General features: G+C 39.2%; 1 protein-coding gene across 2 annotated transcripts in view; it reads left to right on the plus strand.

The window, feature by feature from the left end:
• The window catches only part of TSHZ3 (teashirt zinc finger homeobox 3), a 111,295-nt gene extending 89,393 nt beyond the window's left edge, over positions 1-21,902 (plus strand). For both annotated transcript variants that reach the window (XM_088136079.1, XM_088136080.1), the window contains one exon: positions 15,959-21,902. In XM_088136079.1, coding sequence (XP_087992205.1) covers positions 15,959-19,164 — 3,206 coding nt within the window. In that variant the 3' untranslated portion in view covers positions 19,165-21,902. The remainder of the gene's footprint in view (positions 1-15,958) is intronic.
• The last annotated feature ends 3,772 nt before the right edge of the window (positions 21,903-25,674 follow it).

The following is a 25,674-nucleotide window of genomic DNA, read 5'->3' on the forward strand; positions in this document are numbered from 1 at the left end:
TAAGCCGGACAAAAAGATGGAGCACAGATATTCCACTGAGCCCTGATGTTTAGTTTTCACTTTGTGTATTTTTGTGAAGCCAGCTGTTGTGGTATGACAAATGTAATCAATGAGTTAGCATTATGAATGGAGCATGGCTTATTGAACAAGCTATGTTTAAGCATCACTTGTGTATCCAGTTATAATCTAAGCCAGTGTTTCTCAACCTCAGAAATGTTAAGATATGTGGACCTCAACTCCCAGACTTCCCCCAGCCAGCAGAATTCTGGGAGTTGAAGTCCACGTATCTTAAAGTTGCCAAGGTTGAGAAACACTGATCTCTTTCTTGGTAGCTTTTCACAAAATGAACTATCACGTATTTTATAATATATCAGTTTTTACATTGGCTTTAATCCACAATTGTAATGGTGTGTGGGAATGACCTTGGGAGACAAGACCAAGAGATGCAACCAAGGGAACAGTCAAATAAAAGGCAGCTGAGCCCTCAGCAGGAATGTGGGCAGGGCAAGAGGCTCAGAAGAGACTCTCCCTAGTTTCTTGGGTTGCAAAGGAGAAGGAGGAGAGATGTACTTTCAGACTTGCAAGATTCTGTTAATGTATCTTTACAATAAAGTGGAATTAGTTCATCTGGTTTTGTTTGCTGTCTGGTCTACCTCGTAAGGCTGACAACAACCTTCATCTTCTTATGAAACTACACCCAGGAAATTTCACTGATTTCTTCAGTCTCTCAAATCTCTCTTTCATTCTACCCTGCTTGGTAGCTTTGCATCTCTTCTCTTCCTCTCATCTTCTCTACTGTCAATATTTCGTATGCTCTCAGAGGCAGAGACCTTTATTTGGCAGGAGGAGGGGGGAAACCATAGTTTCAATAAAACATTATATAATTACCCCCATAACAAGGGGAATAATTGTGAGTGCGTGGAGGGCAATTCTCATTATTATAGGCAACTGATATTTCCTAAAATGGACTCAACTGCCAAGAATAGACTTGTGTGTGACACCGTTAACATTTAAGGATCCTTTGAAAGATTCTTCATGGGAAAGAAAAAGGAAGGAAAAAAATCCAGTAGAGCATTAAGGAGTTTGCTTCTGAAATGTGTTTAATGTAAATATGCTGTCAGATACCCTTCAAGTAATTGACAAGAGCAGATGATTAGCAGTGTTCTCAATACTGTTTTTGCATAATCTCACATTTTGACAGTTCTCTTCAGTGTCTCTTTATTGTCAGTACTCTGCAATCAGGAATATTTTTTCTTTTCCTTGACAACATTTACTTTGTCATTATAAATCTTGTAAATGGTCATTTAACTTGTTCGGTGTGCATGTACAAGTCTCAATAGGAACACATTTGCAGTATCTTTCTTTGTGGGGAGAAACTGTCAGAAAAAAAATTGGTACATCTCAAAAGAAAGTAGGTTAATATCACTGTTGAAAAAAAGAATGAGAAAGGAAGGGAGAAAACATACCCATTTGATAATTTTATATATTCAGTGCATTCCAATCTGATTCAAAAGTAGCTATCCTTGGAACTGAGAATTATTTACATATTGATGTGCAAGACATGAATCGTCTTCCTCTGATTTCTGAACTTTTGGTAGCTGAATTTATTAACTGATTACATGGCAGGACACTCAACGTAAGGAGTCATCAACATATCTGGGAGATCAGAGTGGTATCATCCATCATAGTTGTAGCAACAACAATGTATATGCATTTCGTAAAGAAAGTATCTGGAAAGTTTGCATGAAAGAAATGATTAATTAGATATGGGGGTTTTTACATCTATAGGGAAAGTGATATACAAAAATGGGTACATTCTGAAATGTTGTGTGTGCCAATGAATGCTTTGACGGTCTGCAGCACTAACATGGATTGGATTTAGATTGATGTGTATATCCCTACACAGTAGTTGTAGAAATTATACTCTATCCCCAATACTGGGATAACTGCCTGAGTTAAACCTTGGCTCAACAGCTTTAACTAATAAAACAAAGATGGGCAATCTTCAGATGACCAGGGGCTGTACATGACCTTTTGGGAGGAGTAAAAGTTTCACTGGACGTATCATGGGGCTGTATCATGTACATAAATAAGACGAAAATGTTCTGGGGTTTTTTGTTTTGTTTTCTTCTGAATTTTGGTCGCAGTTTGGGGGTGTTTCTTTTTTAGTTATGATAAGCCTCTCATAATTAAAAACTAGCATTCATTTTTGACAGAACAAGTCAGAAGACTCTTTTGGGAGTGCAGAAAGGAATTTGGGAGTTTTGGATTGTCCACCTCTGAAGTAAGCTGTTAGAGTAGCAGTGGTTTGAGAGAAAAGCTGATTCTTACTTCCATGTCCAGCAGTTGCTTTCTCATCAGGATTATATTTGCCCAGGGATGGGTAAAGATTCTAAGGTCAAATTAAAGAAGATGAAGTTAGGTGATCTCAGCCCACCTTGACTATGCTATTATCTCATTGCTCTCTGCCATCTATTATTTCCTCCCTGTCTCCAAAGAAGATCATAGGCCCCATGTCTCAGTAGCAAATGCCATTTTAGAGCTGGAAACGTTTAAAAATTCTACATCAGATGTGGTTGTTCTAGCTTTAAAGGAAACAAAATCTGGACTGGGTGAGTAGGGAAAAACTAGTACATGTTGGCCCAGCAGCTCCCAACTAGACATACCCCTCATCATTTTGTGCATGGAACAATACTAGAAATGTGTGTTTTGAATTGAGCTGTTCACTCATGGAACGTTTTGCATATCCCTAGTGGACGCCAATGAGGCTGCAGAGAGTTAGAAAGATTATTTACAACGAAGATAATTTTGCGATCAGTTTGCTCTTTAGCAAGCAGAAGAACATTCCATTCAACCCATGAAATTCTCTTTGAAATACATTTTGGAAGTGGATCCTCTTTGATGTTGTTTCTCCAGTCTGGTCCTTTGTTCTCCATCACTGCTAGCTCACCTCAATGTCTCCTCAACCAGGATTTGAGAGAGAAGAAATTTGTAACAGCCACCCTTTGATGCTGCAGAAAGAATGAAGATACATGTTTGACTTGCTCTAAGAGCATTAGAGCCTGGTCATAAACTATGCCTAGATGATGAGCAAAAAGATGAACATGAAGGAAGAATTCCAGAGAAGAACCCATTGATTAGGTCAGCTTTCTTCACCTGACCACCCTCAAGAAGAGGGGGCTTCAGCTTCCAGAATGCTCAGCAGTAGTCTTTGCTATGAATTGAAGTCTACTATTCTGTTTGGAAAAAGCTGCCTTACATATAAAGCTAGGACTATCCAGTATGATACTTCATTTGCATTTAGAAGAACAGGAATGGCATTAGGATAACTATAGTTTTGTATAATATCTTCTAATCCAGTGACCACTATTTCATACTATTCTTGTTTATATTATTGTGCATAATATCTTATACACTCATTTGGGCAAATGAAGACAGGTCCCTAGATCTATAGGGTTTAACATAGGCAATGGGATGAGTACTACAGAAGACATCATGGAGATAGGAAGGAAAAGAGGCAGAGAAGGTGGAAGGAAGGAAGTGAAGGCAATTGATGACACTTCATATGTTGCTAAATTGCAACTCCCAACAGCTCTAGTCAGCATGGCCAACGGCGAGGAATGCTGAGTAGTTTAGCAAATATATGGAGTGCACAACAAAACAATTTTATAAACTTTATGTATGCAAAAGCCTTTTTATACTGTACTTTAAGTTGGGGTAGAAAAACCTATGACTGTTGAGATACTACTGGATTACAAGTTCACATCATTCATGATTATTGGCCATGCTAAGTATGTGACCATACATTTGTACTCCTGGGTTGTAGTTAGAATTAAGCTGTTAAACCCAGGATTCTGTTAGTAGTTGAATTTTGAAGAAGGATCTGAAGGAAAGGAACAAGGTGACATCATGCACATGGTTAAAGGCCCCTATCCTTTGGTGCCCACATTCCTAATGGGGTTTGTAGCATATCCATTGTACAAACAGTCAATACGATAAACTTTCAGCTTTACTTGAATCATTGGACTTCTTTCTTCAACCCTCTTTAATCTATCTCCATGGATTTCTAGCTCATATAGATTTGGTCAGTGACAAGGGTTAGAGTAGTCTTGTAGAACATTTACTTGTAGCAGTGAAAAAGCACACATTCATCAGGGGATTAAGTCGATCCAATTGCACTAGAGATCAATGGGATGCTTACGTGATCCCTCTTAGGCGCCAAGGTTTTCAACTTCTTTTGGTGAGAATTCACAGACACACATGCATTTCTCCACCTTACAGCCATTTATCTCAGAATGTCAAATTGCAATAATTAACCATTATTGATCTTAAATTCAATTAACTTCATTAACTCAGGTCATGATGAGGGTATTTGCAAGGGAAAGGCATTTGACAATTGCCTTTTTCTTATGTGACTTTGAAGTGATAAACTATTCTCTTCTCCATATGGATTTGGGGCATATGTTTTTAAAAATAGCCAAAATTTGGTGGACACCTTGTGGGAGACACCTTAGGGCCATTCCTGGTTATCTTTAAAGGGAGCTGATATTTGGAATCAGGATTATTGATGGTTCTACTTGATTTCCCCATTGGTGGCACTAGAACAGTGGGAGGTAAAGTTGTACCCCTCCATCTTGTATCTTGCACACTACGGTTTTGCACACTTAGTCTGGTAACCAAATTCTCCTCTCTCTGTGCATGTAATACACTGAACCATCAATTAACCAAATGGGCTGAGTTCTCAACCTCACTCTAGGCCTCAAAACAATCTCAACCAAGATGAACACTGACCAGGCTTAATATATTCTGCAAATACATCTCTTAAGTTTTTACCTGCCCTGTTTAAGCATGTTGTATGAATACAACGTAAGTAAAAACTACAGTTGCAGAAGGCCACATGTGTGTATGTACCTATGATTTCTTATCTTTTCAAATGAGCCTATTGTATTCAAGCTGAACTTGACTCCTAAGGACTGTGTTGATGCAAATTTCTTGACATTATTACGGAAGTAGTTTGCCATTGCATCCTTCCAGATACTTCTTTGATTTTCCAGACTGGTTTATAACCCTGGATTCTCAGATGATCCCTCCTCAACATATGAACCAGGGCTGACTCTATTTAATTTCTTTACTCAGCCGAGGTTTGATAGGTGCCGCCACTTGCTGAGTGCTTTTCTGTAATTATTTCTTCAGGAAATTAGCAGGACAGAAAATGGGGAGGGGGGAGGGAATTAATATATACATTTACCACTTTGTATCTAAAATCCCCAGTGATGCTCAAAGGCCAGGCCAGTTGGAATTATAGAAGTCTTTCAACAAAGAGAGGGCTGATGTGAGAGATTGTGGGGACCCTGGGAAAGTAATGGGAAGGGCACATAAAACAATCAAAAGTCAAAAGATGAGACTGTTGGCAGCTCATCTCATAAATGACCACTCAGACCAGGTGACAAGAAACCTGAAAAGAAGTTTTTCAGGTCATTTAAAGAGACTCCACTTTAATGATCTCACAATAAATGTGGGCTGAAAATTCTTCTTGCAGTTTCCATGATTCTGTATTTATCCCCAGATGACTTACTGTATGTAGTTCTTGCTTCCTTGATCCTGCCCAACTGCATGGGGTTCGACAGCCAGATATGGACAACCTGCCTTATGTGTACATGCTGAATATCAGAAAGTTGTCTTGAATGGGCTTCTTCCTGTCATGGTACCATGCAAGATGTTCATTCCCTCACCTGTGATCCAAAGCTGTTTCTCTATTTTTGCTCTCCAAAGCATTATCTTCATCAGAAATAGAGAGATAATTGGCCAGTGTACCTTTGGTTGGACAAGAGAGCACAAGTGTCATGAAAGTTTAATTGGTCACTTTGCCTCTCTCTTTCATGTTTTGGCTCTTCTGTTCTAAACTTGGCAGCAGTGAGATAGTTTAAGAAGGAAAATGGCTTGATTACCATGTTTGATTGCATGATAGAAAAAACCCTAAAGTTTCCTCTGAACATCTGTTTGCTCAAAGAAGAATTGCAATCATTAAGAGCTATTTGAGACATATTGAGAACTTAAATACTTGGGTCTGCTTACCCATCCTCAAGTTGGCTGCAGCCCTAATATTATTCTCCTTTCATGGTTTAAAGGTGAATAAAAGTTTCCCCCTCCAGACTAACATTTAACCACAAATGTTGGGATTCAGTCATTTCAGCATTAGTCCATAAATTGGTTTTGATACAAAGTTCATAGTTGCAAATGTTGGTAATTCCTTTTTCAGAATAATATCAAATGGAAGTCTTCTTAACAAGTACCCAGTAGGAACATGGGAAACTGTCTTATGATCATTCAAACCATTTGTTTGTTGTTTGTTTGTTAAATTTATATCCAGTGTTTTGTCTAGCAGCTCTATGCAATTTATATGGTTTTCTTCTTCATTGAATCCCAGAAAAACAAGTCTTTGAAGTTGGTGAGAAAGGTGTAGTTTGTCCAGTGTCACTCAATGAAGTTCCATTGCTAAATCTGGATCATCCTAATCCAACTCCTTAACCACTACGCTATCAGCTCTCAGAGACTAATTTTAAAATGAATGGTTATGAAATCATCTCTCCTTCTGTCCTATAAACTATTCTTGTATGTCAAGAAAAGTTAAACTATATGGTTGAAAACCCACACTGTGATTTGCTGGGGCTTATATCAGATCGTTTTGCACAGACTATTAAATGTATATAGATGGGCAAAGTTCAAACCTTCTGGATGGGTCCCATGAAAAAGCTGATTTCAAGAAAAACATGACCTAATTAGATGATTGTGAGTGGGTGTGTGAGCCCTGGCCACATTGCTCTTGATTTCCATGGATAAATGTTGGCAACTGCTCTTCATCAGGATGTACTTTCTGTGTTTACTGTTTCTAAATGTCACATCGCAGGCCAAGTTTTAAAGAATTTCTCTAGGTGCTTCCAAGTGGCTAAGCTTGACGAGACAACATTCATACAATTAGCAAAGGCATAAACGGCTTTTTAAAAGTGAACAACAGACCTCTCCTTGCTCAGTGTGAATTAGGGCTTGGTGTGAGCTGATAGGGTGCTTTAAGCTTCCTTCTTGCTGTGGTTAGCCAGGGATGCTGTTGGTATGGGGGAAGCTTCATCTGCACCAAAGGAAGTTAAAAGGCAAAAATTACTCCACCCCCTTTCACTGTTCTGTTCAGGTCCATGCCCAGATCTTCCTTTCTCTGGGCAATATGGAGTTGCTTGTTTATTTAAATGCAACACTCACCTCTCTCATCACAGCGACTCTGGCTGGTTTAAAGCCGAAACCACAGTATTTCTCAATCAGTGTTTCTCAACCTCAGCCACTTTAAGATGTGTGGACTTCAACTCCCAGAATTCCTCAGCCAGCATGCTGACTGGAGAATTCTGGGAGCTGAAGTGTATGCATTTTAAAGTTGCTGAGGTTGAGAGAACACCAGCATAAATGACCATTAAAACATCCACCATTTTGAGGGTAAAAACCACAGAATCGCACCATTTAAAAAAACATTCATGCAATTGCTAGTTCATTAAAGGTACCTTGCATAAATTGTTCCTTACATGTGCCAACTGCTTTTCCTTAAGCAATACCCCCACCTTATCTTTGTTATAAATGGCTTTTTGTAACACCTGTTGCAAAGAGCTGTTGTTTGATAAACATAGGTCAGCAAAACTGATGAAATCACTTGCAGAGAACTTTAGAGTTCAACTGCTGGTTAATCTGGGTTTCACTGCCTTTATAATCTCTGGGTTAAAATCACCTAATTCTATCCAAGAGGAAAGGAAACTCCTTAGTCTTATATATAGCAAGCCTCTGCTGAACAATGGATTTTTTTTAGCTGTTGATACTAACTCCATAAATGTAACTGAGCTATATAATTCAGATAAACTATGGTTTGGAGCAACATGACTCCTTTTCCAGTGGCAGGAGGGGAGGGACACAGTCTGCTAAGGATTCTTTTAAACCAGAAATATTCCTGTTCTATACAGAAGTGTTTGTGATGCACATTAAAAGGCCTGGAGATGCTCAGCAGTTTTGTGCTCTGTTTTTAAAAGTTAAATGTCTCCAATAAATACTTAACCAGATTGAGGAGGCAGGAGAGGTGTGCAGATATGCATTGATTTGACCTACCCTGCCTTAGTTTGATCCAGAGTAATCTGTAATTATTTGGAGGTTGGATTTTGCCTCTCCACTTTTTTCCATAACATACTAGCAATTCTATGTTAGGTCATAGGTGTGAATTGATGGTGCTAGTCTCCTGTTTGGCATTGGGAAATCAGGGCATCTGATATTTAGATAGTTTGAAATCTGCAATTTCCTCCACCAAAATTTGAGCTTGTCTTGGGATGAACTCCGTTTAGCATCAATACACTGGAGCAGCAGGAGACCTTTCACCGCTCGAAGAGGAATAACAAAGGCATGTCTTTTCCAAAGTCAAAGTACTCTGTATCCATGCTAGGTCAAGTTAGCTTGGACAAGGGCCCCTCCCTGGGAATAAAACCATGACAATTTAATTATAAACACGTAACCATTTATTACCCTTGATCCATCCCAAAATTAGCTCTCTCAGTCTGTCCAGCAGCAGGACTGACTGGGCTAGCAAATTAGAAAAACCTCGAATTTTATTTCTTTGCCATTTTGTTCTGCTGTTGCCTTTACTTCCTCTCTTCTCCCCGCCCCCTCCCCCCTTCAGTTTTGGATTTGCTTAGGAGCTACAATTGCTGTCCCAATAAAGCACAACTGAATTCACAAAGAGATAGTAGAAAATAACATGCTGTATTTTCTGGAGACAAGAGACCTTCATAAAATCCCCCAGCCAAATATTCTTTTTGAAATGAACAAGGAATGATACACAGCATCCTTTCTCCCTCTTTAATCAGTTAGCATATACAGCCCATAGCACAAATTCTCAGCTGAGTCCAATCTTGCTAGCTAGTGTAAATTGATGGTGCTGTGAATGCAGAGTCCTCAATTGGATTCAAAAATCCAAAAAGCAAGTCCAAGGATTTAGTCACTAAATCAGTTAGTAAGCACTTGCATGGCTTTGCAAAAAAGTCATAAAAGGAAAAAAAAACTTTAAGGACACCCGCAATCTTAACACAGAGCTCTTTCTACTAAGATTGGAAAAGGAAGCCAACCCTTTAGGTAGGTCCAGTTAAACAGGATCTAAATGGTATGGCCATATTACTCCACACATCATGGGTACACAGTGGAGGATTTGCCATTCATTTGTCATTTGGCCTTAGAAAGCAGGAGACAAGAAATATCTATAAGATTACCAACTTAGGGAGAAATTGAAAGGTTGGCGTATTCACTTGCTAGCCTCAATTTAATTCCCCCTCCAACCCGCCCCCCTATTTGTGTTGTATACTGGTGAAGGCTTTCACAGCCAGCATCAATCAAGCAATGATGAACTTTGGGGCTGAATGGCCATGGTCTAGTTTTATAGGTGTCTGACTATTTTTGTTGCTTTGTTATCCCATGCAATATGCAGTCTGCTGTTTTTATAACAGGAAGGGTACAGAGCCAGATGTGCCGTAGACATCCATGCTTTTAACCGTCTTTGAAACAGCAGATTCAGAGATATGTCCCTTTGCCCAGGTCAATATGCACCAACTTTAACTTTCAAACCCTGGTTAGGATTAATACGCAATCCAGTTTATTGCCAGATATCCCTGTAAGTTCCATGTCCACAGATTTTCCCATTTCAAACTTGTTCTTTTAATGAGTAATAATGATGTTTGGAAAGAAGAATACAGTTCCAAAAGAACGATGGCCAAGAGTGGAAAACAGATCAGAAATTCCCTGGGGTTTGTTAAGCTAATTTTTTATGAAGAATTTAAATGGAATTAAAATAGATGCTTCCTGAAGTTCTTGTAGAACGGTAATAAAAAAAAAAAAAGCCCAAAGCCAACAATGAAGCAAGATGGGAAGATTTTGACAATTTCTGGTCCTGAGATTATTGAAAGCACATTCATATATTAAGACTGAAGGAGAATTACTGTTCCTTCACCAGTGAAAGTTTGTACAGTTACAGATACAAGATAATCCAATAATTTGATACAGTTTGGATGCGATCAGCATCTAGGCATGTATTCACTGGCCACGTACTCAACCTGAGTGCCCTGTCAAAGGTGAAGGGAATGTTAATATGCAATTAGGTGTTGTGTATTTAAAAAATAAATAAATAAATAAGAAACTACATCCCCGTTCTTCGCAATCAGTGATAAAACATTCTAGAAATAGTGTTTGTATCACAATGTATCACATTATGTGTAAGATAGACAATCAGCTCTCTGAATCAGGATGGATTCAAGCAAGAGAATATGGATCTGCTTACTCTGTGTAATACAGCAAAATATAAAGGGTAGGGAAATTAGGTATTTATTGTTGATTTGCAGGGTTCTGTATTTGGGAATGATACCTGTTGTAATATAGCAGGAATATATTTGTTGTTCCCATAGTATTTACAACTGTGTAATTTTCTTATTCAAATACTTAGTATCACTTACCTGGACAGTATAAAAGTATAATTCATAATCACATGGATTTCAGTTCCTGAGCCCTGTGCTTGTATAAAATCATTCAGAAATCAGATCATCTGGCATGGAGTAATGCTACATTTCAGTATGCAAAAGGTCTCAGATTTAGTTACTTATATGGAGAGGAGTTCTGGTGGAGTCTTTTACTGATATATTTGAAACATTAACTAAGGAACCAATGGATAGAGCTAGGTGGATAACATAATGGAAAGCTACAGCATTAGTGGAAAAGATGGCAACTAGGAGATGATATTAGGGAAGGCAGGGAATCTAGGCTACTTATTTTTATTTTATTTATAGTTCAAATTTGGACCCTGCCCATCTCATGAGGAAGTGACTCTGGGCAGTTTACAATAAAAACACAAATATTAATTAAAATACAATTAAAATAGTATAAAATACAATAAAACCAAATGCATACATAAATAATAATATCTTCCAAGGTGCTGGTGATTGAAAAGATATTAACATACGGGAGCATCTTCAAGGTGCTAGCCACCCCCAAGGTTGGTTGCCCCTTTTCTTGCCCCATGCAAGTTGGCAGAGCCAGGTCTTGACTGCTTTCCAGAAGGTCAAGAGAGTAGGGGCCTGCCTCATCTCTGGGGGGAGGGTATTCCATAGGGTGGGGGCCAGGGCAGAGAAGGCTCTCCTTCTGGGCCTTGCCAGTCGACATTCTTTCATCAACGGGGTCCGCAGCATACCCTCTCTGCTTGACCTGGTGGGACAGGTGGATATAATGGGGGTGAGACCGTCCCTCCGGTGGGACTATGACAATAGGCTTCTCAACTCATCAAGTAAGATTGTCGGGAATGGAAAAGAAAGGAATGTGTAGGGTTAATTGAAGAGCTGAAAGAAAGGAGAAATAATGAAAGAGAAGATAGAGAACATAGAGAGGACAAAGAGGATAGTGTTGTCCTTGAAAAGGAAGCAAGAAGTACAGCAAAGCTTAGCAGGACATCAAAGATACAGAAGAGGCACTTGATGTCTTCAGAAATTAGACTCTTCACTAGCCTGCTCCAATCTGGCATCTCACAGATGTGTTTTGATTGCAACTCCTGGAATAACAAGCAAGCAAGCAAGCATACCTTTTGTAGTTCTCTATAGATCTAGAAGATCTCCACTTAGGAAAGACTTCCAAAAAGTTCATAGCATACACAAAAGAGAAGGATATCTGCTACACCATATCTTGGTCCTACATGTTGAATAAGTGTACGATTCTCTTTTAGACACCCTAGCTTGTGGTCAAGTGTGGAAACAGTAGGAAAAGATTAAAATATTAACATGAGTTACTACCATTGGCTTGTCCTCAATTACATCTTCTTAAAAATGTGCTAATTTCTAAGTAGAGCAGGGAAAGATTCTTGGAGTCTCTGTAAATCAAAGCACAGTTTACCAGTCTGTGCTGTTTGAATCTCTGCAATTTGAATCTCTGTTGGCTCATAGAGACTGCTGTATCCTTAAAAGGAAAGCACCAGGACCTTTTTTTCTTCAACATGAATCAACTGACCATTGCATTAAATTACCCTGTGTAGAATTAAAATTCCTGACTTTCTTAGTGGACAGAGTGATCAATATTGCTACCAGTCGGTCAGTAAATATATTTCCTTTTTCCAGGCATTAGTTTAGGTGTATAGTTCTGTAGATTCCAACATAAAACCTTCCACCAGGAATCCCGATTAGTTAATATGTATTACTTCCTCTATGCACATACACTTTCTTTAACTTATTGGACTCTAAATTCACAGAATTTCCAGATGCAGCCAGGCAGGCTAAGAATTTGGGGAGTTGTAATCTGACATGTCTGGGAAGCACCAAGTTTTTTCAAATTATTATTACAAGCAGAATATAGAATGCTGTTAAATACAGGGTAGCCCAGCTAGATGTCCATGTAGAAACACCTTTGGAAAAGGTATTACACATTGTCTGAGTTGGGTGGCCACATAAATGCCATATATAAATATCGCAGCCAATAATTTCAAGCTACAATCCCTGTCCTGCCCACATTATGCCTAGACTAGCAGAGCTGATACACTATGAGTAGGGATAAGCAATGCCTTTTCTATCCCTTCCCCATTTTTTCTGATCTTAACTTTGCTTCACCCCATTTCCCTTTTTTAACCTGTTTTAAAAACTCTGCCCCCCCCAACTGCCTTTCCTGACATGCACGTGTTGGTAAGGACAGTTTTCCTTAAGAAAAGGTATATTGTTTATGTGTTATTTTATATTAATTTCCATATGCGTTGGAGAGGTTGTGAATGTAAAGTTTGGAAAAGGATGAATATGAAAGAATAAATGCCTTTTTTTTTTTTTTGGTATATTGGTTTGGGAAGTGCAAATTAGATATGTTTGCAGGGGGACAGGAGCTTTAGTAACAATAGGGTTACATTTACTAATCTGAAATAACCCAGCAGTTCTGTTGTACTTTAATTTCACTTGCTTGAAACGAAGTACAATCTAGTGCACAGGATAGTACAGGATCTCTGTTGGGGGGCCCAATGTAGCTTATGGTGAATAAATATTGACAAAATAGTCTAAAGAGCAAACACTTTGACATTTGTAATGTCCACTGGAAGACCTTGTGTATATTTATCCTGGAAGAATAAGAGCAGAATATCAATTTTTTCCCAGCCTTGCAGCTGTGTTCTGTTTTTCTCATTTAATGTCAAAAAGTCTTTGCAGTGGAAATGGAGTAATAGAGAAGTTGATTATCCATTTTCCCCATAATGCTTTTCTATCTGTAAATTATTAGTTTTTTTTTAAATGGGAGAACTAACTGGATGCCCCCGGTCCTTTTCCAAATCTCCAAATGGCCTGGGGATAGTTCTTATAACTGAAAATTGAAAAACATTTTGCACAAGATCAAAACTCTCTCTCTCTCTCTCTCTCTCTCTCTCTCTCACTCGCACTCTCTCTCTCTCTCTCTCTCCATCCTTTTCCCCTTTTAACAGGTAATTCTCAGCACTTCATTTTTTTAAAAAACTTTTCTATAGTGTCCATCTATAGAGTCCATCCTGCATTTCACTATTCATGGGCTCCAATTTAACCAGGGAAATTACTAAATACATTCTAGAATTACATCTAGAATGTATATAGCACTTTTAGTCCTTTTGAGCTTCTTCCTTTACTACCACCTGTCATGTGCATACTCATAAAACTGTGCAAAAAAAAAAGAAAGTGTGTGCACATACTGTTGTATCAGGAGTCTTTTTGTGGGATTTTTACCAATACACAGGAGTAAACACCTATGTCAGTATAATACTTTATATCACTACAAATTCCCTCATCCACTCGTGAATGACATTCAAAGCAAAGGAAACCTTGAAGTAATGATAGCTTTATTATTCTACTTTATGAAGTGTTATACTGTATAAGTGTTGTACTGCATATTCTTTTATATTTCTGTATTGGTAAAACTTGCACACACACCAGTGCATCCCATCCCAGGGTTCCAGTATCAGGTTTCCAAGCTCACGCTTAGGGAGAAAAAAAAATCTGTGTTTTAGTTATGCAGGCTTATTCACCATAGAATCAGGAAGGAAGCTGTCAGATATATAATCTGGAGTTCAAGTTCCACAGGCAAAGTATAAGTAGTGAATTTAAAGAGTTGGCAAAGTGCAAGGGGTGAAGGTGGTGAGATGGGAAACGATGTTGCTCAGACCAGACCAAGGGCTGAGAAAAGAAGAGAGGACAAGAGTCTGGTGATCAGGAAAGGCAGGAGGAGAGAGCTGAAGACTTAACCCTGGAACAAACGTAGATATGATGCGATTTCTTTGTTCCGTATTGGGCAGGTCATCTGCACGTATATGGCCGTGCTTGGTTTGAAATCTGACACAAGGTTTGGTGCAGGCAATAGCAAACGCAGCCATTTAGGAAGCCAGTTACAAAGTTCATGGCTCAGCAGATTATTGCTGACATGGTTTTGACTTTTATTGGTCTCAGAGAGAAGTTTCCATACAGGAAGCTTTCTAGTCCCATCCAAGCCAAACAGGGCTACCCAGGAAAAATTCTGAAGGAACAGTTATTCCTTTTTTGAAGCTCCTCTGTCTTTCTGCTCATTGATTCTCAGTCCAATATACCTGAAACAGTTAGTGGGCTTGGAGAGTGTGCAATTTCATCTGGGTTGTAGTCCATAGTGATAGGATCAGATTTGGTTCTGACATGACTTCTGTTCTGGCATACGGATTTCTGGGTTTAAGTTCAAAAAGCTTCTGTCATATTGCTCTGAAGATGTTTCACATATGGGAGAATCAGGTCAGAATGTTGGTGGAATTATACATTATACTCACACCATGATTCCCACAATGTTTTATCAAGGACTTGTCAATGAAATTCAATGCTTTCTCTAAACTTTGGAAGTGAAGACGAAACAGAAGCATGGAGATTTCCTCATGCATTGATTCTGTTTTAGGATCAAACCCCAGTAGATGAGAACTGCAAAATTCAGAGAGAAAATTATGTATGTATGTGTATACACACACACACACACGCACACACACACACCAAGTTGGTGGCAGAGGAGCTGGAACTACTAAAATTTCAAGCATTGCTGAATTTGTGTTGCCAGATAGAAGAGGAGACAGAGTAGGACAAAGCTGAAAATACCTCTCTTAGATTCAGTGTACTTTCTCTATTCCAGAATTTTTCAGGGTAAGAGCAAATCCCCATGGATTAAATGTGTTTTATAAGATACCCATCATAGGGAACTTAGAATTGTGGCCTGTAAGATCCTGGTAATTGCAGGGTTCACCAACTCTCAAAGCTTTCAGAAGCACCCCTACTTATTTGAAAATACTTTCTGACACTGAGCCCAACGCTCAGTTTAGTACCTGCATTTCTAAACAGCTCCAGCAGATAAATGCAAGCTTTTAATTTTCTAATAATTGAGGAAGGCCTTTTTTTCATTTTTGTTGCTTTGTGGGATTTATTATTATTATTATTGATGGTTTTTATGTTTTATTAAAGATTGGGTCTAAAAAAATCTAATGAGTAGAAAAGAAAATTCTGGCTTAATTTAAATTGTGAATCTGTCTGTTAAGAAATACATTAGGGGTAGAAGAAGCATAAGACATATTAATTGACAGACAGGAACTGCTGTCTCTGAGGTTGATACAAGTAATTTATTACTTTAGAAATGAATGCCACCTCCAGAATGTGCTTCATTAATTTCAAATTTAGTTTTAATTTCAAGCTGTTGCCCCTTGAGAAGAATAAGGTGGCAAATTATGTTTGAAGAGCAGATTTTTTTCCCCCTCTTCCTCTTGCTTGGAAGAAATGCTAAATTTTAACTGTTTAATTTTAATAAATGAATGCAATTCTTTGACTGAAATATGCCAGTTGCTGATAGAAATGGAGACTAGCTATCACTAACTGTGTGTTTTGTTATTTGTGTTCTCTCTCTGCTGTGCCAGCTTATGTTTCGGATGAGCTGAAAGCTGCTGCTATGGTGGACGATGACATGGAACCCGAGGAGACCACGATTGATGGAGAACCTTCTGCAAAATACGCCTGTCCAGAAAAGGACTTCGGCAAGAACTGCCAGAGCTATCAGAACTCTCCGACGGCCGAATTTTCCAGCCACGAAATGGACAGCGAGTCGCATATCAGTGAGACAAGTGACCGAATGGCCGATTTTGAGAGCAGCTCCATCAAAAACGAGGAGGAGAGCAAAGAGGTTTCGATCCAGCTGGAAGAATCCATCGTCTCGGACAGCCTGGAGCAGATGAAAGCCGTCTACAACAACTTCCTGTCCAATTCCTACTGGTCCAACCTGAATTTGAACCTCCACCAGCCTGCCTCCGAAAAGAACAATGGCGGCAGCAGCAGCAGCAGCAGCAGTAGCAGCAGCAGCTGTGGAAGTGGGAGCTTCGACTGGCATCAGACGGCCATGGCCAAAACCCTACAGCAAGTGTCGCAGAACAGAATTCTTCCGGAGCCCAGCCTTTTCAGCACAGTCCAGTTGTATAGGCAGAGCAGTAAGCTTTACGGCTCCATCTTTACCGGAGCCAGTAAATTCCGTTGTAAAGACTGCAGTGCAGCCTATGATACTTTGGTGGAATTAACGGTGCACATGAATGAGACGGGACATTATCGAGACGACAACCACGAAACCGATAACAATAACCCGAAAAGGTGGTCTAAGCCTCGTAAACGCTCCTTGCTTGAAATGGAAGGGAAAGAAGACGCCCAGAAAGTGTTAAAGTGTATGTACTGTGGCCATTCCTTTGAATCGCTTCAAGACTTGAGTGTTCATATGATAAAAACAAAACATTACCAAAAAGTGCCTCTGAAGGAACCCGTAACCCCTGTAGCAGCAAAAATTATCCCAGCCACTCGAAAAAAAACGTCGCTGGAGTTAGAACTTCCAAGTTCTCCAGATTCCACTGGTGGGACTCCCAAAGCAGCTCTTTCCGATGTCAATGACCCACTTCAAAAGAATTCCAATCCTTACATTACGCCGAATAACCGCTATGGACACCAGAATGGTGCCAGCTATGCCTGGCATTTTGAAGCAAGGAAATCTCAAATTCTCAAGTGCATGGAGTGCGGCAGTTCCCACGACACCTTGCAGGAGCTCACTGCCCACATGATGGTGACAGGACATTTCATTAAAGTCACTAACTCTGCCATGAAGAAAGGGAAAACTATTATAGAATCCCCGGTCACGCCAACCATCACAGCTTTGCTTGATGAGAAAGTACAGTCTGTGCCTCTTGCAGCAACAACGTTCACGTCTCCTTCCAATATGCCATCCAGTGTCTCCCCCAAATTAAATATGGAAGTCAAGAAAGAAGTTGATAAGGACAGAACAATTGCTGACGATAAGATGAAAGACAAAGAGAAATTAAGTGAAGATGAGGAAAAATATGATATCTCCTCCAAATATCATTATCTGACAGAAAATGACTTGGAAGAAAGCCCGAAAGGGGGACTAGATATTTTAAAGTCATTAGAAAATACAGTCACATCAGCTATTAACAAAGCCCAGAATGGCACACCAAGTTGGGGTGGTTACCCCAGTATCCATGCTGCTTATCAGCTGCCTAATATGATGAAATTATCCCTAGGTTCATCAGGAAAGAATACCCCTTTGAAACCTATGTTTGGAAATACTGAATTAGTATCTCCCACTAAAAGTCAGCCCCTGGTTTCACCCCCAAGCAGCCAAACCTCCCCAGTGCCCAAAACAAATTTTCATGCCATGGAAGAGTTGGTTAAGAAAGTCACGGAGAAGGTGGCCAAAGTTGAAGAAAAAATGAAGGAACCCGAAGCGGGGAAGCTTTCACCAATGAAGAGAGCCACGCCTTCGCCGTGTAGCAGTGAAGTCAGTGAACCCCTCAAGATGGACACTTCCAGTGACATTGGGTTCAAAAGCCATCAGAATAGTCCAGTTTCTCAGAGGGAGAGCTGCAGAGACAGCCCAACAGGAGAACCGATGGAAAATGGCAAGGAGATTGTCAAGAAAATCGCAAATACTTTGACCAGCAGTACAGCTATTATTACTGACCATCCTCCCGAACAACCATTTGTAAATCCATTAAGTGCATTACAATCTGTCATGAACATTCATCTTGGGAAGGCAGCTAAACCTTCTCTTCCTGCCCTAGACCCCATGAGTATGCTTTTTAAAATGAGCAACAGCTTAGCAGAAAAGGCTGCTGTGGCAACTCCACCCTTGCAGTCCAAAAAACCAGATCACTTAGACCGTTATTTTTACCATGTCAATAATGACCAGCCCATAGATTTGACGAAAGGTAAGAGTGACAAAAGCTGCTCTTTGGGTTCAGCGCTTTTGTCATCCACATCAGCGTCTTCAGCATCTTCTTCATCTACAGTGACAACAGCAAAGACATCTGCGGTTGTGTCATTTATGTCAAACTCGCCGCTACGCGAGAATGCCTTGTCAGATATCTCCGATATGCTGAAGAACCTGACAGAAAGTCACACATCAAAATCTTCCACACCTTCCAGCATCTCTGAGAAATCTGACATTGATGGCACTACAATTGAGGAACCGGAAGAAACAACCCCAGCTCAGAAAAGGAAGGGACGCCAGTCAAACTGGAATCCTCAACATTTACTCATTCTGCAAGCCCAGTTTGCCGCCAGTTTGCAGCAGACATCAGAAGGGAAATACATTATGTCGGACTTGAGCCCTCAAGAGAGAATGCACATTTCCAGGTTTACGGGACTCTCAATGACCACCATTAGCCACTGGTTGGCCAATGTAAAATACCAACTCCGAAGGACAGGGGGGACAAAATTCCTTAAAAATTTAGACACTGGGCATCCAGTGTTCTTTTGTAACGACTGTGCTTCGCAAATCAGAACTCCTTCAACATACATCAGTCACCTTGAATCCCATCTAGGTTTCAGATTACGAGACTTGTCCAAACTATCCAGCGAGCAGATTAACAATCAGATAGCACAAACAAAGTCGTCCTCTGAGAAACTGTTGGCACCTTCACCAGAGGAAGAGCTAGGAACTTCCTACCAGTGTAAACTTTGCAATAGGACTTTTGCAAGCAAGCATGCCGTTAAGCTTCATCTCAGTAAAACACACGGGAAGTCTCCAGAGGACCATCTTCTGTACGTCTGTGAATTAGAAAAGCAGTAGCGTTAACTTTTTTTCCTTTCTTTTTAACACACAAGCTACTATAACAACTGTACTTGGCTTTGAGGAAAACTGTCAAACATGCCATAGAGCTACTTCTTTGCCCTCCGCCCACCCCTGTTCTTGGCACATAATTGTTATTTTAACTCTGGGGTATCACTCTAACCTGAACTACTCTCTTCTTTTTTATATATAACTGTATAGTGTTTAATAGAGATACATAATCAGCTGTTGTTACTGGTAAAATATGAAGGTTAAAAACTCAGTGGTAAGTGTTTGGAACTTTGTGTAAATTGGGGGTTTTAGTTGCTGTGCATCCCTTCGATGCCTCAAGCTGCATGCATTGACAAGACAGTTTACTTAAGCATTTATTAACTAATCACGGTACACTTTTTTCATGGCAACCGAAGTGTGCTGGCCCTTTCTCACCTGTAAATCTTTAGCCCTCTGAGTACTTTGAAGCACTTTTGCATTAATTTGGTTTCCTTTTTTAAAAATTATAGACATGTTTTCTTGGTTTTTAAAAAAATCCCGTTCTGGCTTAGGACCTAATTCAGGCAACAGGCTTGAACAAAAAGTGTCAGCAGCCTGACATGGTATCGTGTGTGATGTTTGAAAGGACAGGTTCCTTCAGATGTGGCAAGAACTGTCATCACTTTGATGTGTGGACTATTTGAGCAGCAGACTGGTGGCAATTCTTGGGACATCCCAACTAAGGATGCACAAACCATGCTATTCCAAGGACAGAATGTTCTGGGAAATAGTGGGACCATCAGTTTTTCTTCCAGAGCACACCAGTTCAGGTGTTCTGAAGAACCAGTAGCTTTCTAGAAGATCTTCCAGAAGAGGAAATGCTTCATGATGTTCCAAATCATTTCCTTTTCTGGAAAATTTACTTCTAGAACACTACTGGACCATTCCTGTAATGGGTGGATTGAGAGGATTGGTTCTCTATAAACCATTCTGTCCCTAATGGTGCATTTTGCACATCCCTGCCTTGTTTCAATGCTGCCAATATTTATAGCACTAATGTACAAGTTGCATTAGCTCACACTGCTCTTTCTTCCATTGCCTCTCATGGCTAACCTCATGGGTGTGTATTCTGAGGCTAGAATGTGGCCTCCTGTCCTTCATCCCCCCCTCTTTGGCTCTACATTCCCGGTACCCAGCCTTCACCGAGGAACTCAGGGTGCAGAAAGAGCTGAACCTGCTGCAGATTTCCAAGTAAGTTAAAACCTAATGGTTGGGATTTAACAATAGGGTTGAAGAGGATCTGAACACACCGGCTTTTTGCTTTGGTCAAGTCTGCTTTCCCCTTGCCTCTCCCACATGTACCCCCAGGCACATTATAGAAGATCCTCACTTGGCCCGTGAATCCCCAGAAGTTTGCATGTCCATAGTTAATATGGACCTTCCAATTTGACTTCCTGCATAGATGGATGGGTTGGTGTCTCACAAGGAAAGGTTGAGTTTCCCCAAGTCGCAGCCTTTGCATCTGGTCAAAGAAATGGATAAGGTCCATGCCTGATTCCTAAGATCCACGCCTGGACACATCCTTTGTTGGAGTTCCCTGATAATCCTCTGTGTATGCAGGGGTAGCACCCCTCTTGAAATTTGAAAATATATTATTTTCACATTGAAACATAGGTGTATATATTGTATAGGTTTCAGAATCCACTAACGAAAAATATGATTGTGGACAATGCCATTTCTTCTTTGACATTTTTATCAGTGATGGGTTTTCTACCTAATATGCTCTTGAGTCTAAGTGGTACCTATAAATATATAAATATATATATAAATATATAAAATAATAATGTATATTTCTTTTCTAGGTCAAAGGGTTTTCTTTTAACATCTGAACAATGTAAATTATATGAAAGAACAACAGATAGCATTTATAAAGTATTCAGAAACATTATTCTTGAAGCAAAGTATGATTATTGTTTTGTTTTCTTTTGCTATACAGTACATCTATATTGATAGAGGTTCATGTTTAAATTATACATATTTATTAGTTATTTGCTACCTTTTTAAAAAAAAAAAAGCATTCTGATAACAGAAGCCACGGACTGGCGTGCATTAGAACTATTTTGCACAACGCAAATTTTAAAGGTATTTATTAGTAAAATAATAAATAAAAATTAAAAATTAATTCAAGAGAACATTCAAAATCAACTCAGTGCTCAAAGGGTTAAATCTATTTGGGGGTGGGAGAATTGAAGGGGGAAAAACCTTGTACTGTATTTCCTAAACATTGATAAAAAAAAAAAAAAAGCCTTTAAAATGTTTGTACTGTAATACTTTGCTTAAAAGTTATGAGGCATTCTGTGATATCACCTCTTAGTTATTTATAAGACTCATGGTTGTTATTTCATATCTTGAATGCCTTCTGTCTTGCTCTCTCTTTCTCTCTCTCTCTCTCTCTCTCCTCTCTCTTTCAGTTGGTAACTTTCTGTTTTGTTCTTCCTAATTATTCTCCCAAGATTTCATATTGCAGTTTTCTTGTTAAGCATATGAAAGGTAACCCGTGGTTACCAGCACACTAAGTGATTCTGTTTATCACCATTTTTGGCGGTTAATTTGCAGAAGTAACTGACAGCTGACACCATATGAAAATCTATGTGTACAATATTGGCATGTAAACAGCACAGACCCCAAACTGCACACTCTGTGCCCTGTTCTGTTGTTGACAATGTGGCACCATGATATGACTCTTCATATAACCTTTTTTTTCTACAGCCGCATTAAAATTGTCTTTTTTGCTATAACGTTGTGTCGCATTCACAATTATATCTGAAATGTGCTACGACGAACGAGCACATTAAAATTAAATTGTACGCTTGCTGTTTATGACGGAAACTTGGGGAAGTTTTTTCGTCTGCCAGGTGCTGGCAGGCGAAAACTATACATAAATCACTGGAGTTTTTGTGAACGTTAGCACGTAAAAAGCAGGGGAAAAAATATTCAAAGGCTGAACTAAAACAAACCAAAAAATAGGTATCCCCCCCACCCCACTACTGAAGGAAATGGAGATTACACCTCCCTCTTTTTCTTTGACTGCAAAGAACAAAGTTTATAAGCAGTGTTAGTGGCAAAACAAACAGTGCCAAGTGTGCATTAAGATCCAATCAGATCATGATCCACAATGGCTTTTAAACACATGATTATAGTTCTAAGAGGTGAGTTTTGCGGGGATTGGAGAATGCCTTCCATTTCGTTTTGAGCTTCATTAACACATGCTAATGGCAATCTTCCTGGATCTTGGGTCGTTAAGACAGACGCCTATAAGAAGACTCAAGGCTGCACTTTCCACAACATGCTAGACTAGGATAAAATAGGGTGAGGTGGTATGGGTTTCATCATGTCCTGTGGGAACTAAGTTACTAATTAAAAGAAATAAAATATGGATTATTTGCTTGGGTGCAGCAAGAGTGTTATGTGAAGGTAGCCATTGTGTTTTGTTAACCTGGGATTAGGTTTGTTGTGCAAACTCAGTCATTCTGTCAATAAACTCCAATAGTCTTCTTTATACACTATGGGGGAATCCTGACTCTTGGGTTTCTCTGTGGATGAGAGAATGTAGGAAAAGAGAAGGGGAAATATCTGTCATTCCTGATTCTGAAAGCTGAGTCAGAATTTCTGAGCAATTTGGTATGTGACCTGCCCATAGCCAAGATTAACCAAACCTTTACATTCTTCATTGCCCCCTGTCAGATTCTTCTAGATCTAAACCTACTTCTTTCATGCTTGCATATCAGGCAGCTTTCTTTCTGTATAGGCTACTCTGAAGAACAGTTTTTGTATAACTAGCATTCTTGATGCACAACTTTTTTTTGAGGAGGAGGAGGAGGAGGAGGAATCTCAATATTTATTTTAAACCCCCATATATTTCAGAAGTATCTTAGAATACAATTTAGAAAATATAGTCTTGATATAAAAAAGGCTTATTAGGAGAATGTCATTATACCTCTTAATCCATGGTCTTTCCATTTTTGGTACTGTATGTAGTATTGGCTAGGAAAACAGTGGTTCTGTCTTGGATATATGCCTTTACAAAGTCTGATGGGAAAGGAATGACTAAATTCAAAGTTTACCATTATTTTATATCTCTATTCAATTGCTTTAAATCCCTGCTTTTCTCACATCATGGCATAACTTTGTTTTCAATCTGTGACAAGATGTACAAAATGTTCAGCACGTATTCCATTGTCAGAACAAATTTTGGTTGGAAGAAAAATAAGCTTCTCATCCTCAAATTCTCCGATGGGTAGATACTACTGACTTGTATTTGGGTGTGTCAGTGATGGCAGAAAATGTTTCACAATGACTGAGGACAGAAGTTGTGTTCCTGCAACAGTGCTCTTCAGCACACTAGAAAAGACAGTTCTCCTTTGGGAATTAGGCTTTTATGACATACCTGTGGCATCAGGAGAAATTTAGCAGAATTCTTATCCAAGAAAAGGTCCGGGGATATATGTATATATTTTTTAAAGAGGCTTAACTCATACTCAACTCATTTTGAGTTGAGTAGGAGAAATTGCTAGGTGCTTGACATTGTACTCGTTAAACTGGCTTTCCCAATCAGTCCAAAAATGCTTAGGAGGCTTCATACACTCATTCTGACTGGTCACTTCTGGGCCATGCAAAAGGCCACAGTAGCACAAAAGTGGGGGTTTTCTTATAGTAGTTTTTCTTCATCCTAGAGCCTTAAGTGACGGTGCTCATCATAGATCAGATTATCAGGCTTTCATTTATGAAAATATGCATCTATCACATAAAATCTTTGGTTGTGATGATTGTCATCTAGTAAGTCATTTTATAAAAGAGATATACAACCAATGAATGACATAGTCCAATGTCTGTTCCTTGCAGACTGAAATACTTCTCAACCTGATAGCTGGTGGGTATTAATTGGCCTATAATCTTGCCCCTGCCCCACCACTGGAGACACGCACATAAAGTATGGCAAGATAACTCCAGCCACCACTTCATGTAGAGAAGGCTGCAGTTCATTTCTAGGTATCTTCAACTATGAGAAATATTTGGAACTGGAGCTCTGCTTAAGTCCTTCTTCTCCAAACCAATGCCCTCTAGATGAGGTTGGATTCCAAATCCCAAATTAGCCATGCTGGCTTGGAATTCTAACTATTTGAATCCCAAAACCTGGAGGGTGCCAGGCTAATGGAATCTGGCTGAAGAAACTGGAAAGCTGCTGTCTGTTAAAGTAGAAAAATCTGAACTAGTTGGACCAATTTTTATGTTCAGTTTAAGGCACATAAACTTTACAATGTTCATGCCTCAACCTAAATAGAACACTCCACTATATTTAAGGACAAGGCATATTCACATAACCAGATGCAAGTACTGGGGGTTATTGGCATATGTCACGATGCTACAGAGTGAATAGAAAGTGGATCACATAACTCCTAAAGTTGGAAATGTGGAAAAGTGGAAGCATTCTTCCACTGCCTTCCAGGCAATGGTTTTCCTTCACACGTTAAATTTTCAACTGACACTTGTTCCTTCTCAAGAAAGAGCACAATAGAAATATCTCTCCTTCTCCCAGAACAAGCAGTACATGAAGCCTAGGATGAGTGAAAGCGGGGTAACGGAGAGGATCTTTAAATCAAAAACACAGAAAGATGACCCTAGTCTAACCCCACCCAAGTTGTGGCTTGTTACTGTAGACTGTATATCTTCCAGCCATCAAATTTACACAGTATCTTAAAATAACATTTGTGATAAATGTGCAATTTAACTAATTTATGGTGCTCTGATGTGCTCAGGGCTACATGCAAGATGAAAATCTTAAATGGAGCTTGAACAGCTCACTTCACAACAAGAAATCAATATGCCAGATCTAAGAAAAGAACCTCAATGAAGTCAACATTTAGCGTGTGCACCCACACACCACTCGCTTTGTTTAAATAAATAAATAAATAAAGCCAGTGAATGTATCTTTAACTTTTCAGCAGTATGAGTTCTATAATTAATTGAAATCTTGCATGTAGTGTTTTATTTTATTTTATTTTTTTGCTACCGCTGATCAAGCCTAGATCTCTGCGGCAACTTCATTATATTTTCTTTTGGCATCAGAAATTGCAACTCGGCTGTTCTAATTATACCGTTGCCTTCATCGTGCAAACTACATTGTAATTTTCTATCCAGAACAAGACAGCTTTGCATTGTTTAAAACTATAATATTCATAATATTAGGCTAATCTATTTCTTTTTAATATCTTTGTGAGTAAATAGTTAGATAATTGATTTTAAAAAAGAAAAGAAACAAAAAAGAAATAAGTCCCTTTCAAGAATTCCAGGGCAAAATGTGGTTTAGATTTTTTTAAAGACATATTTATATCTTTGTTGCAGTAAAGGTTCAAAATCTGGTGAGTGCGTATAAAGATATGAATGCTAACATTTCAGATGAATATTTATTGGTTTTTATTTTAGTACTATGGTGCAACTTTTTTCAGACCTCTTTCAGATTAAAGGCTGCATTCTTTTTTC

This window comes from Python bivittatus, unplaced genomic scaffold (genome assembly GCF_059951505.1).
Source record: "Python bivittatus isolate LINGU-HERP-01145 unplaced genomic scaffold, Pbiv_v1 ctg000190_np1212, whole genome shotgun sequence".
NCBI lineage: Eukaryota > Metazoa > Chordata > Lepidosauria > Squamata > Pythonidae > Python > Python bivittatus.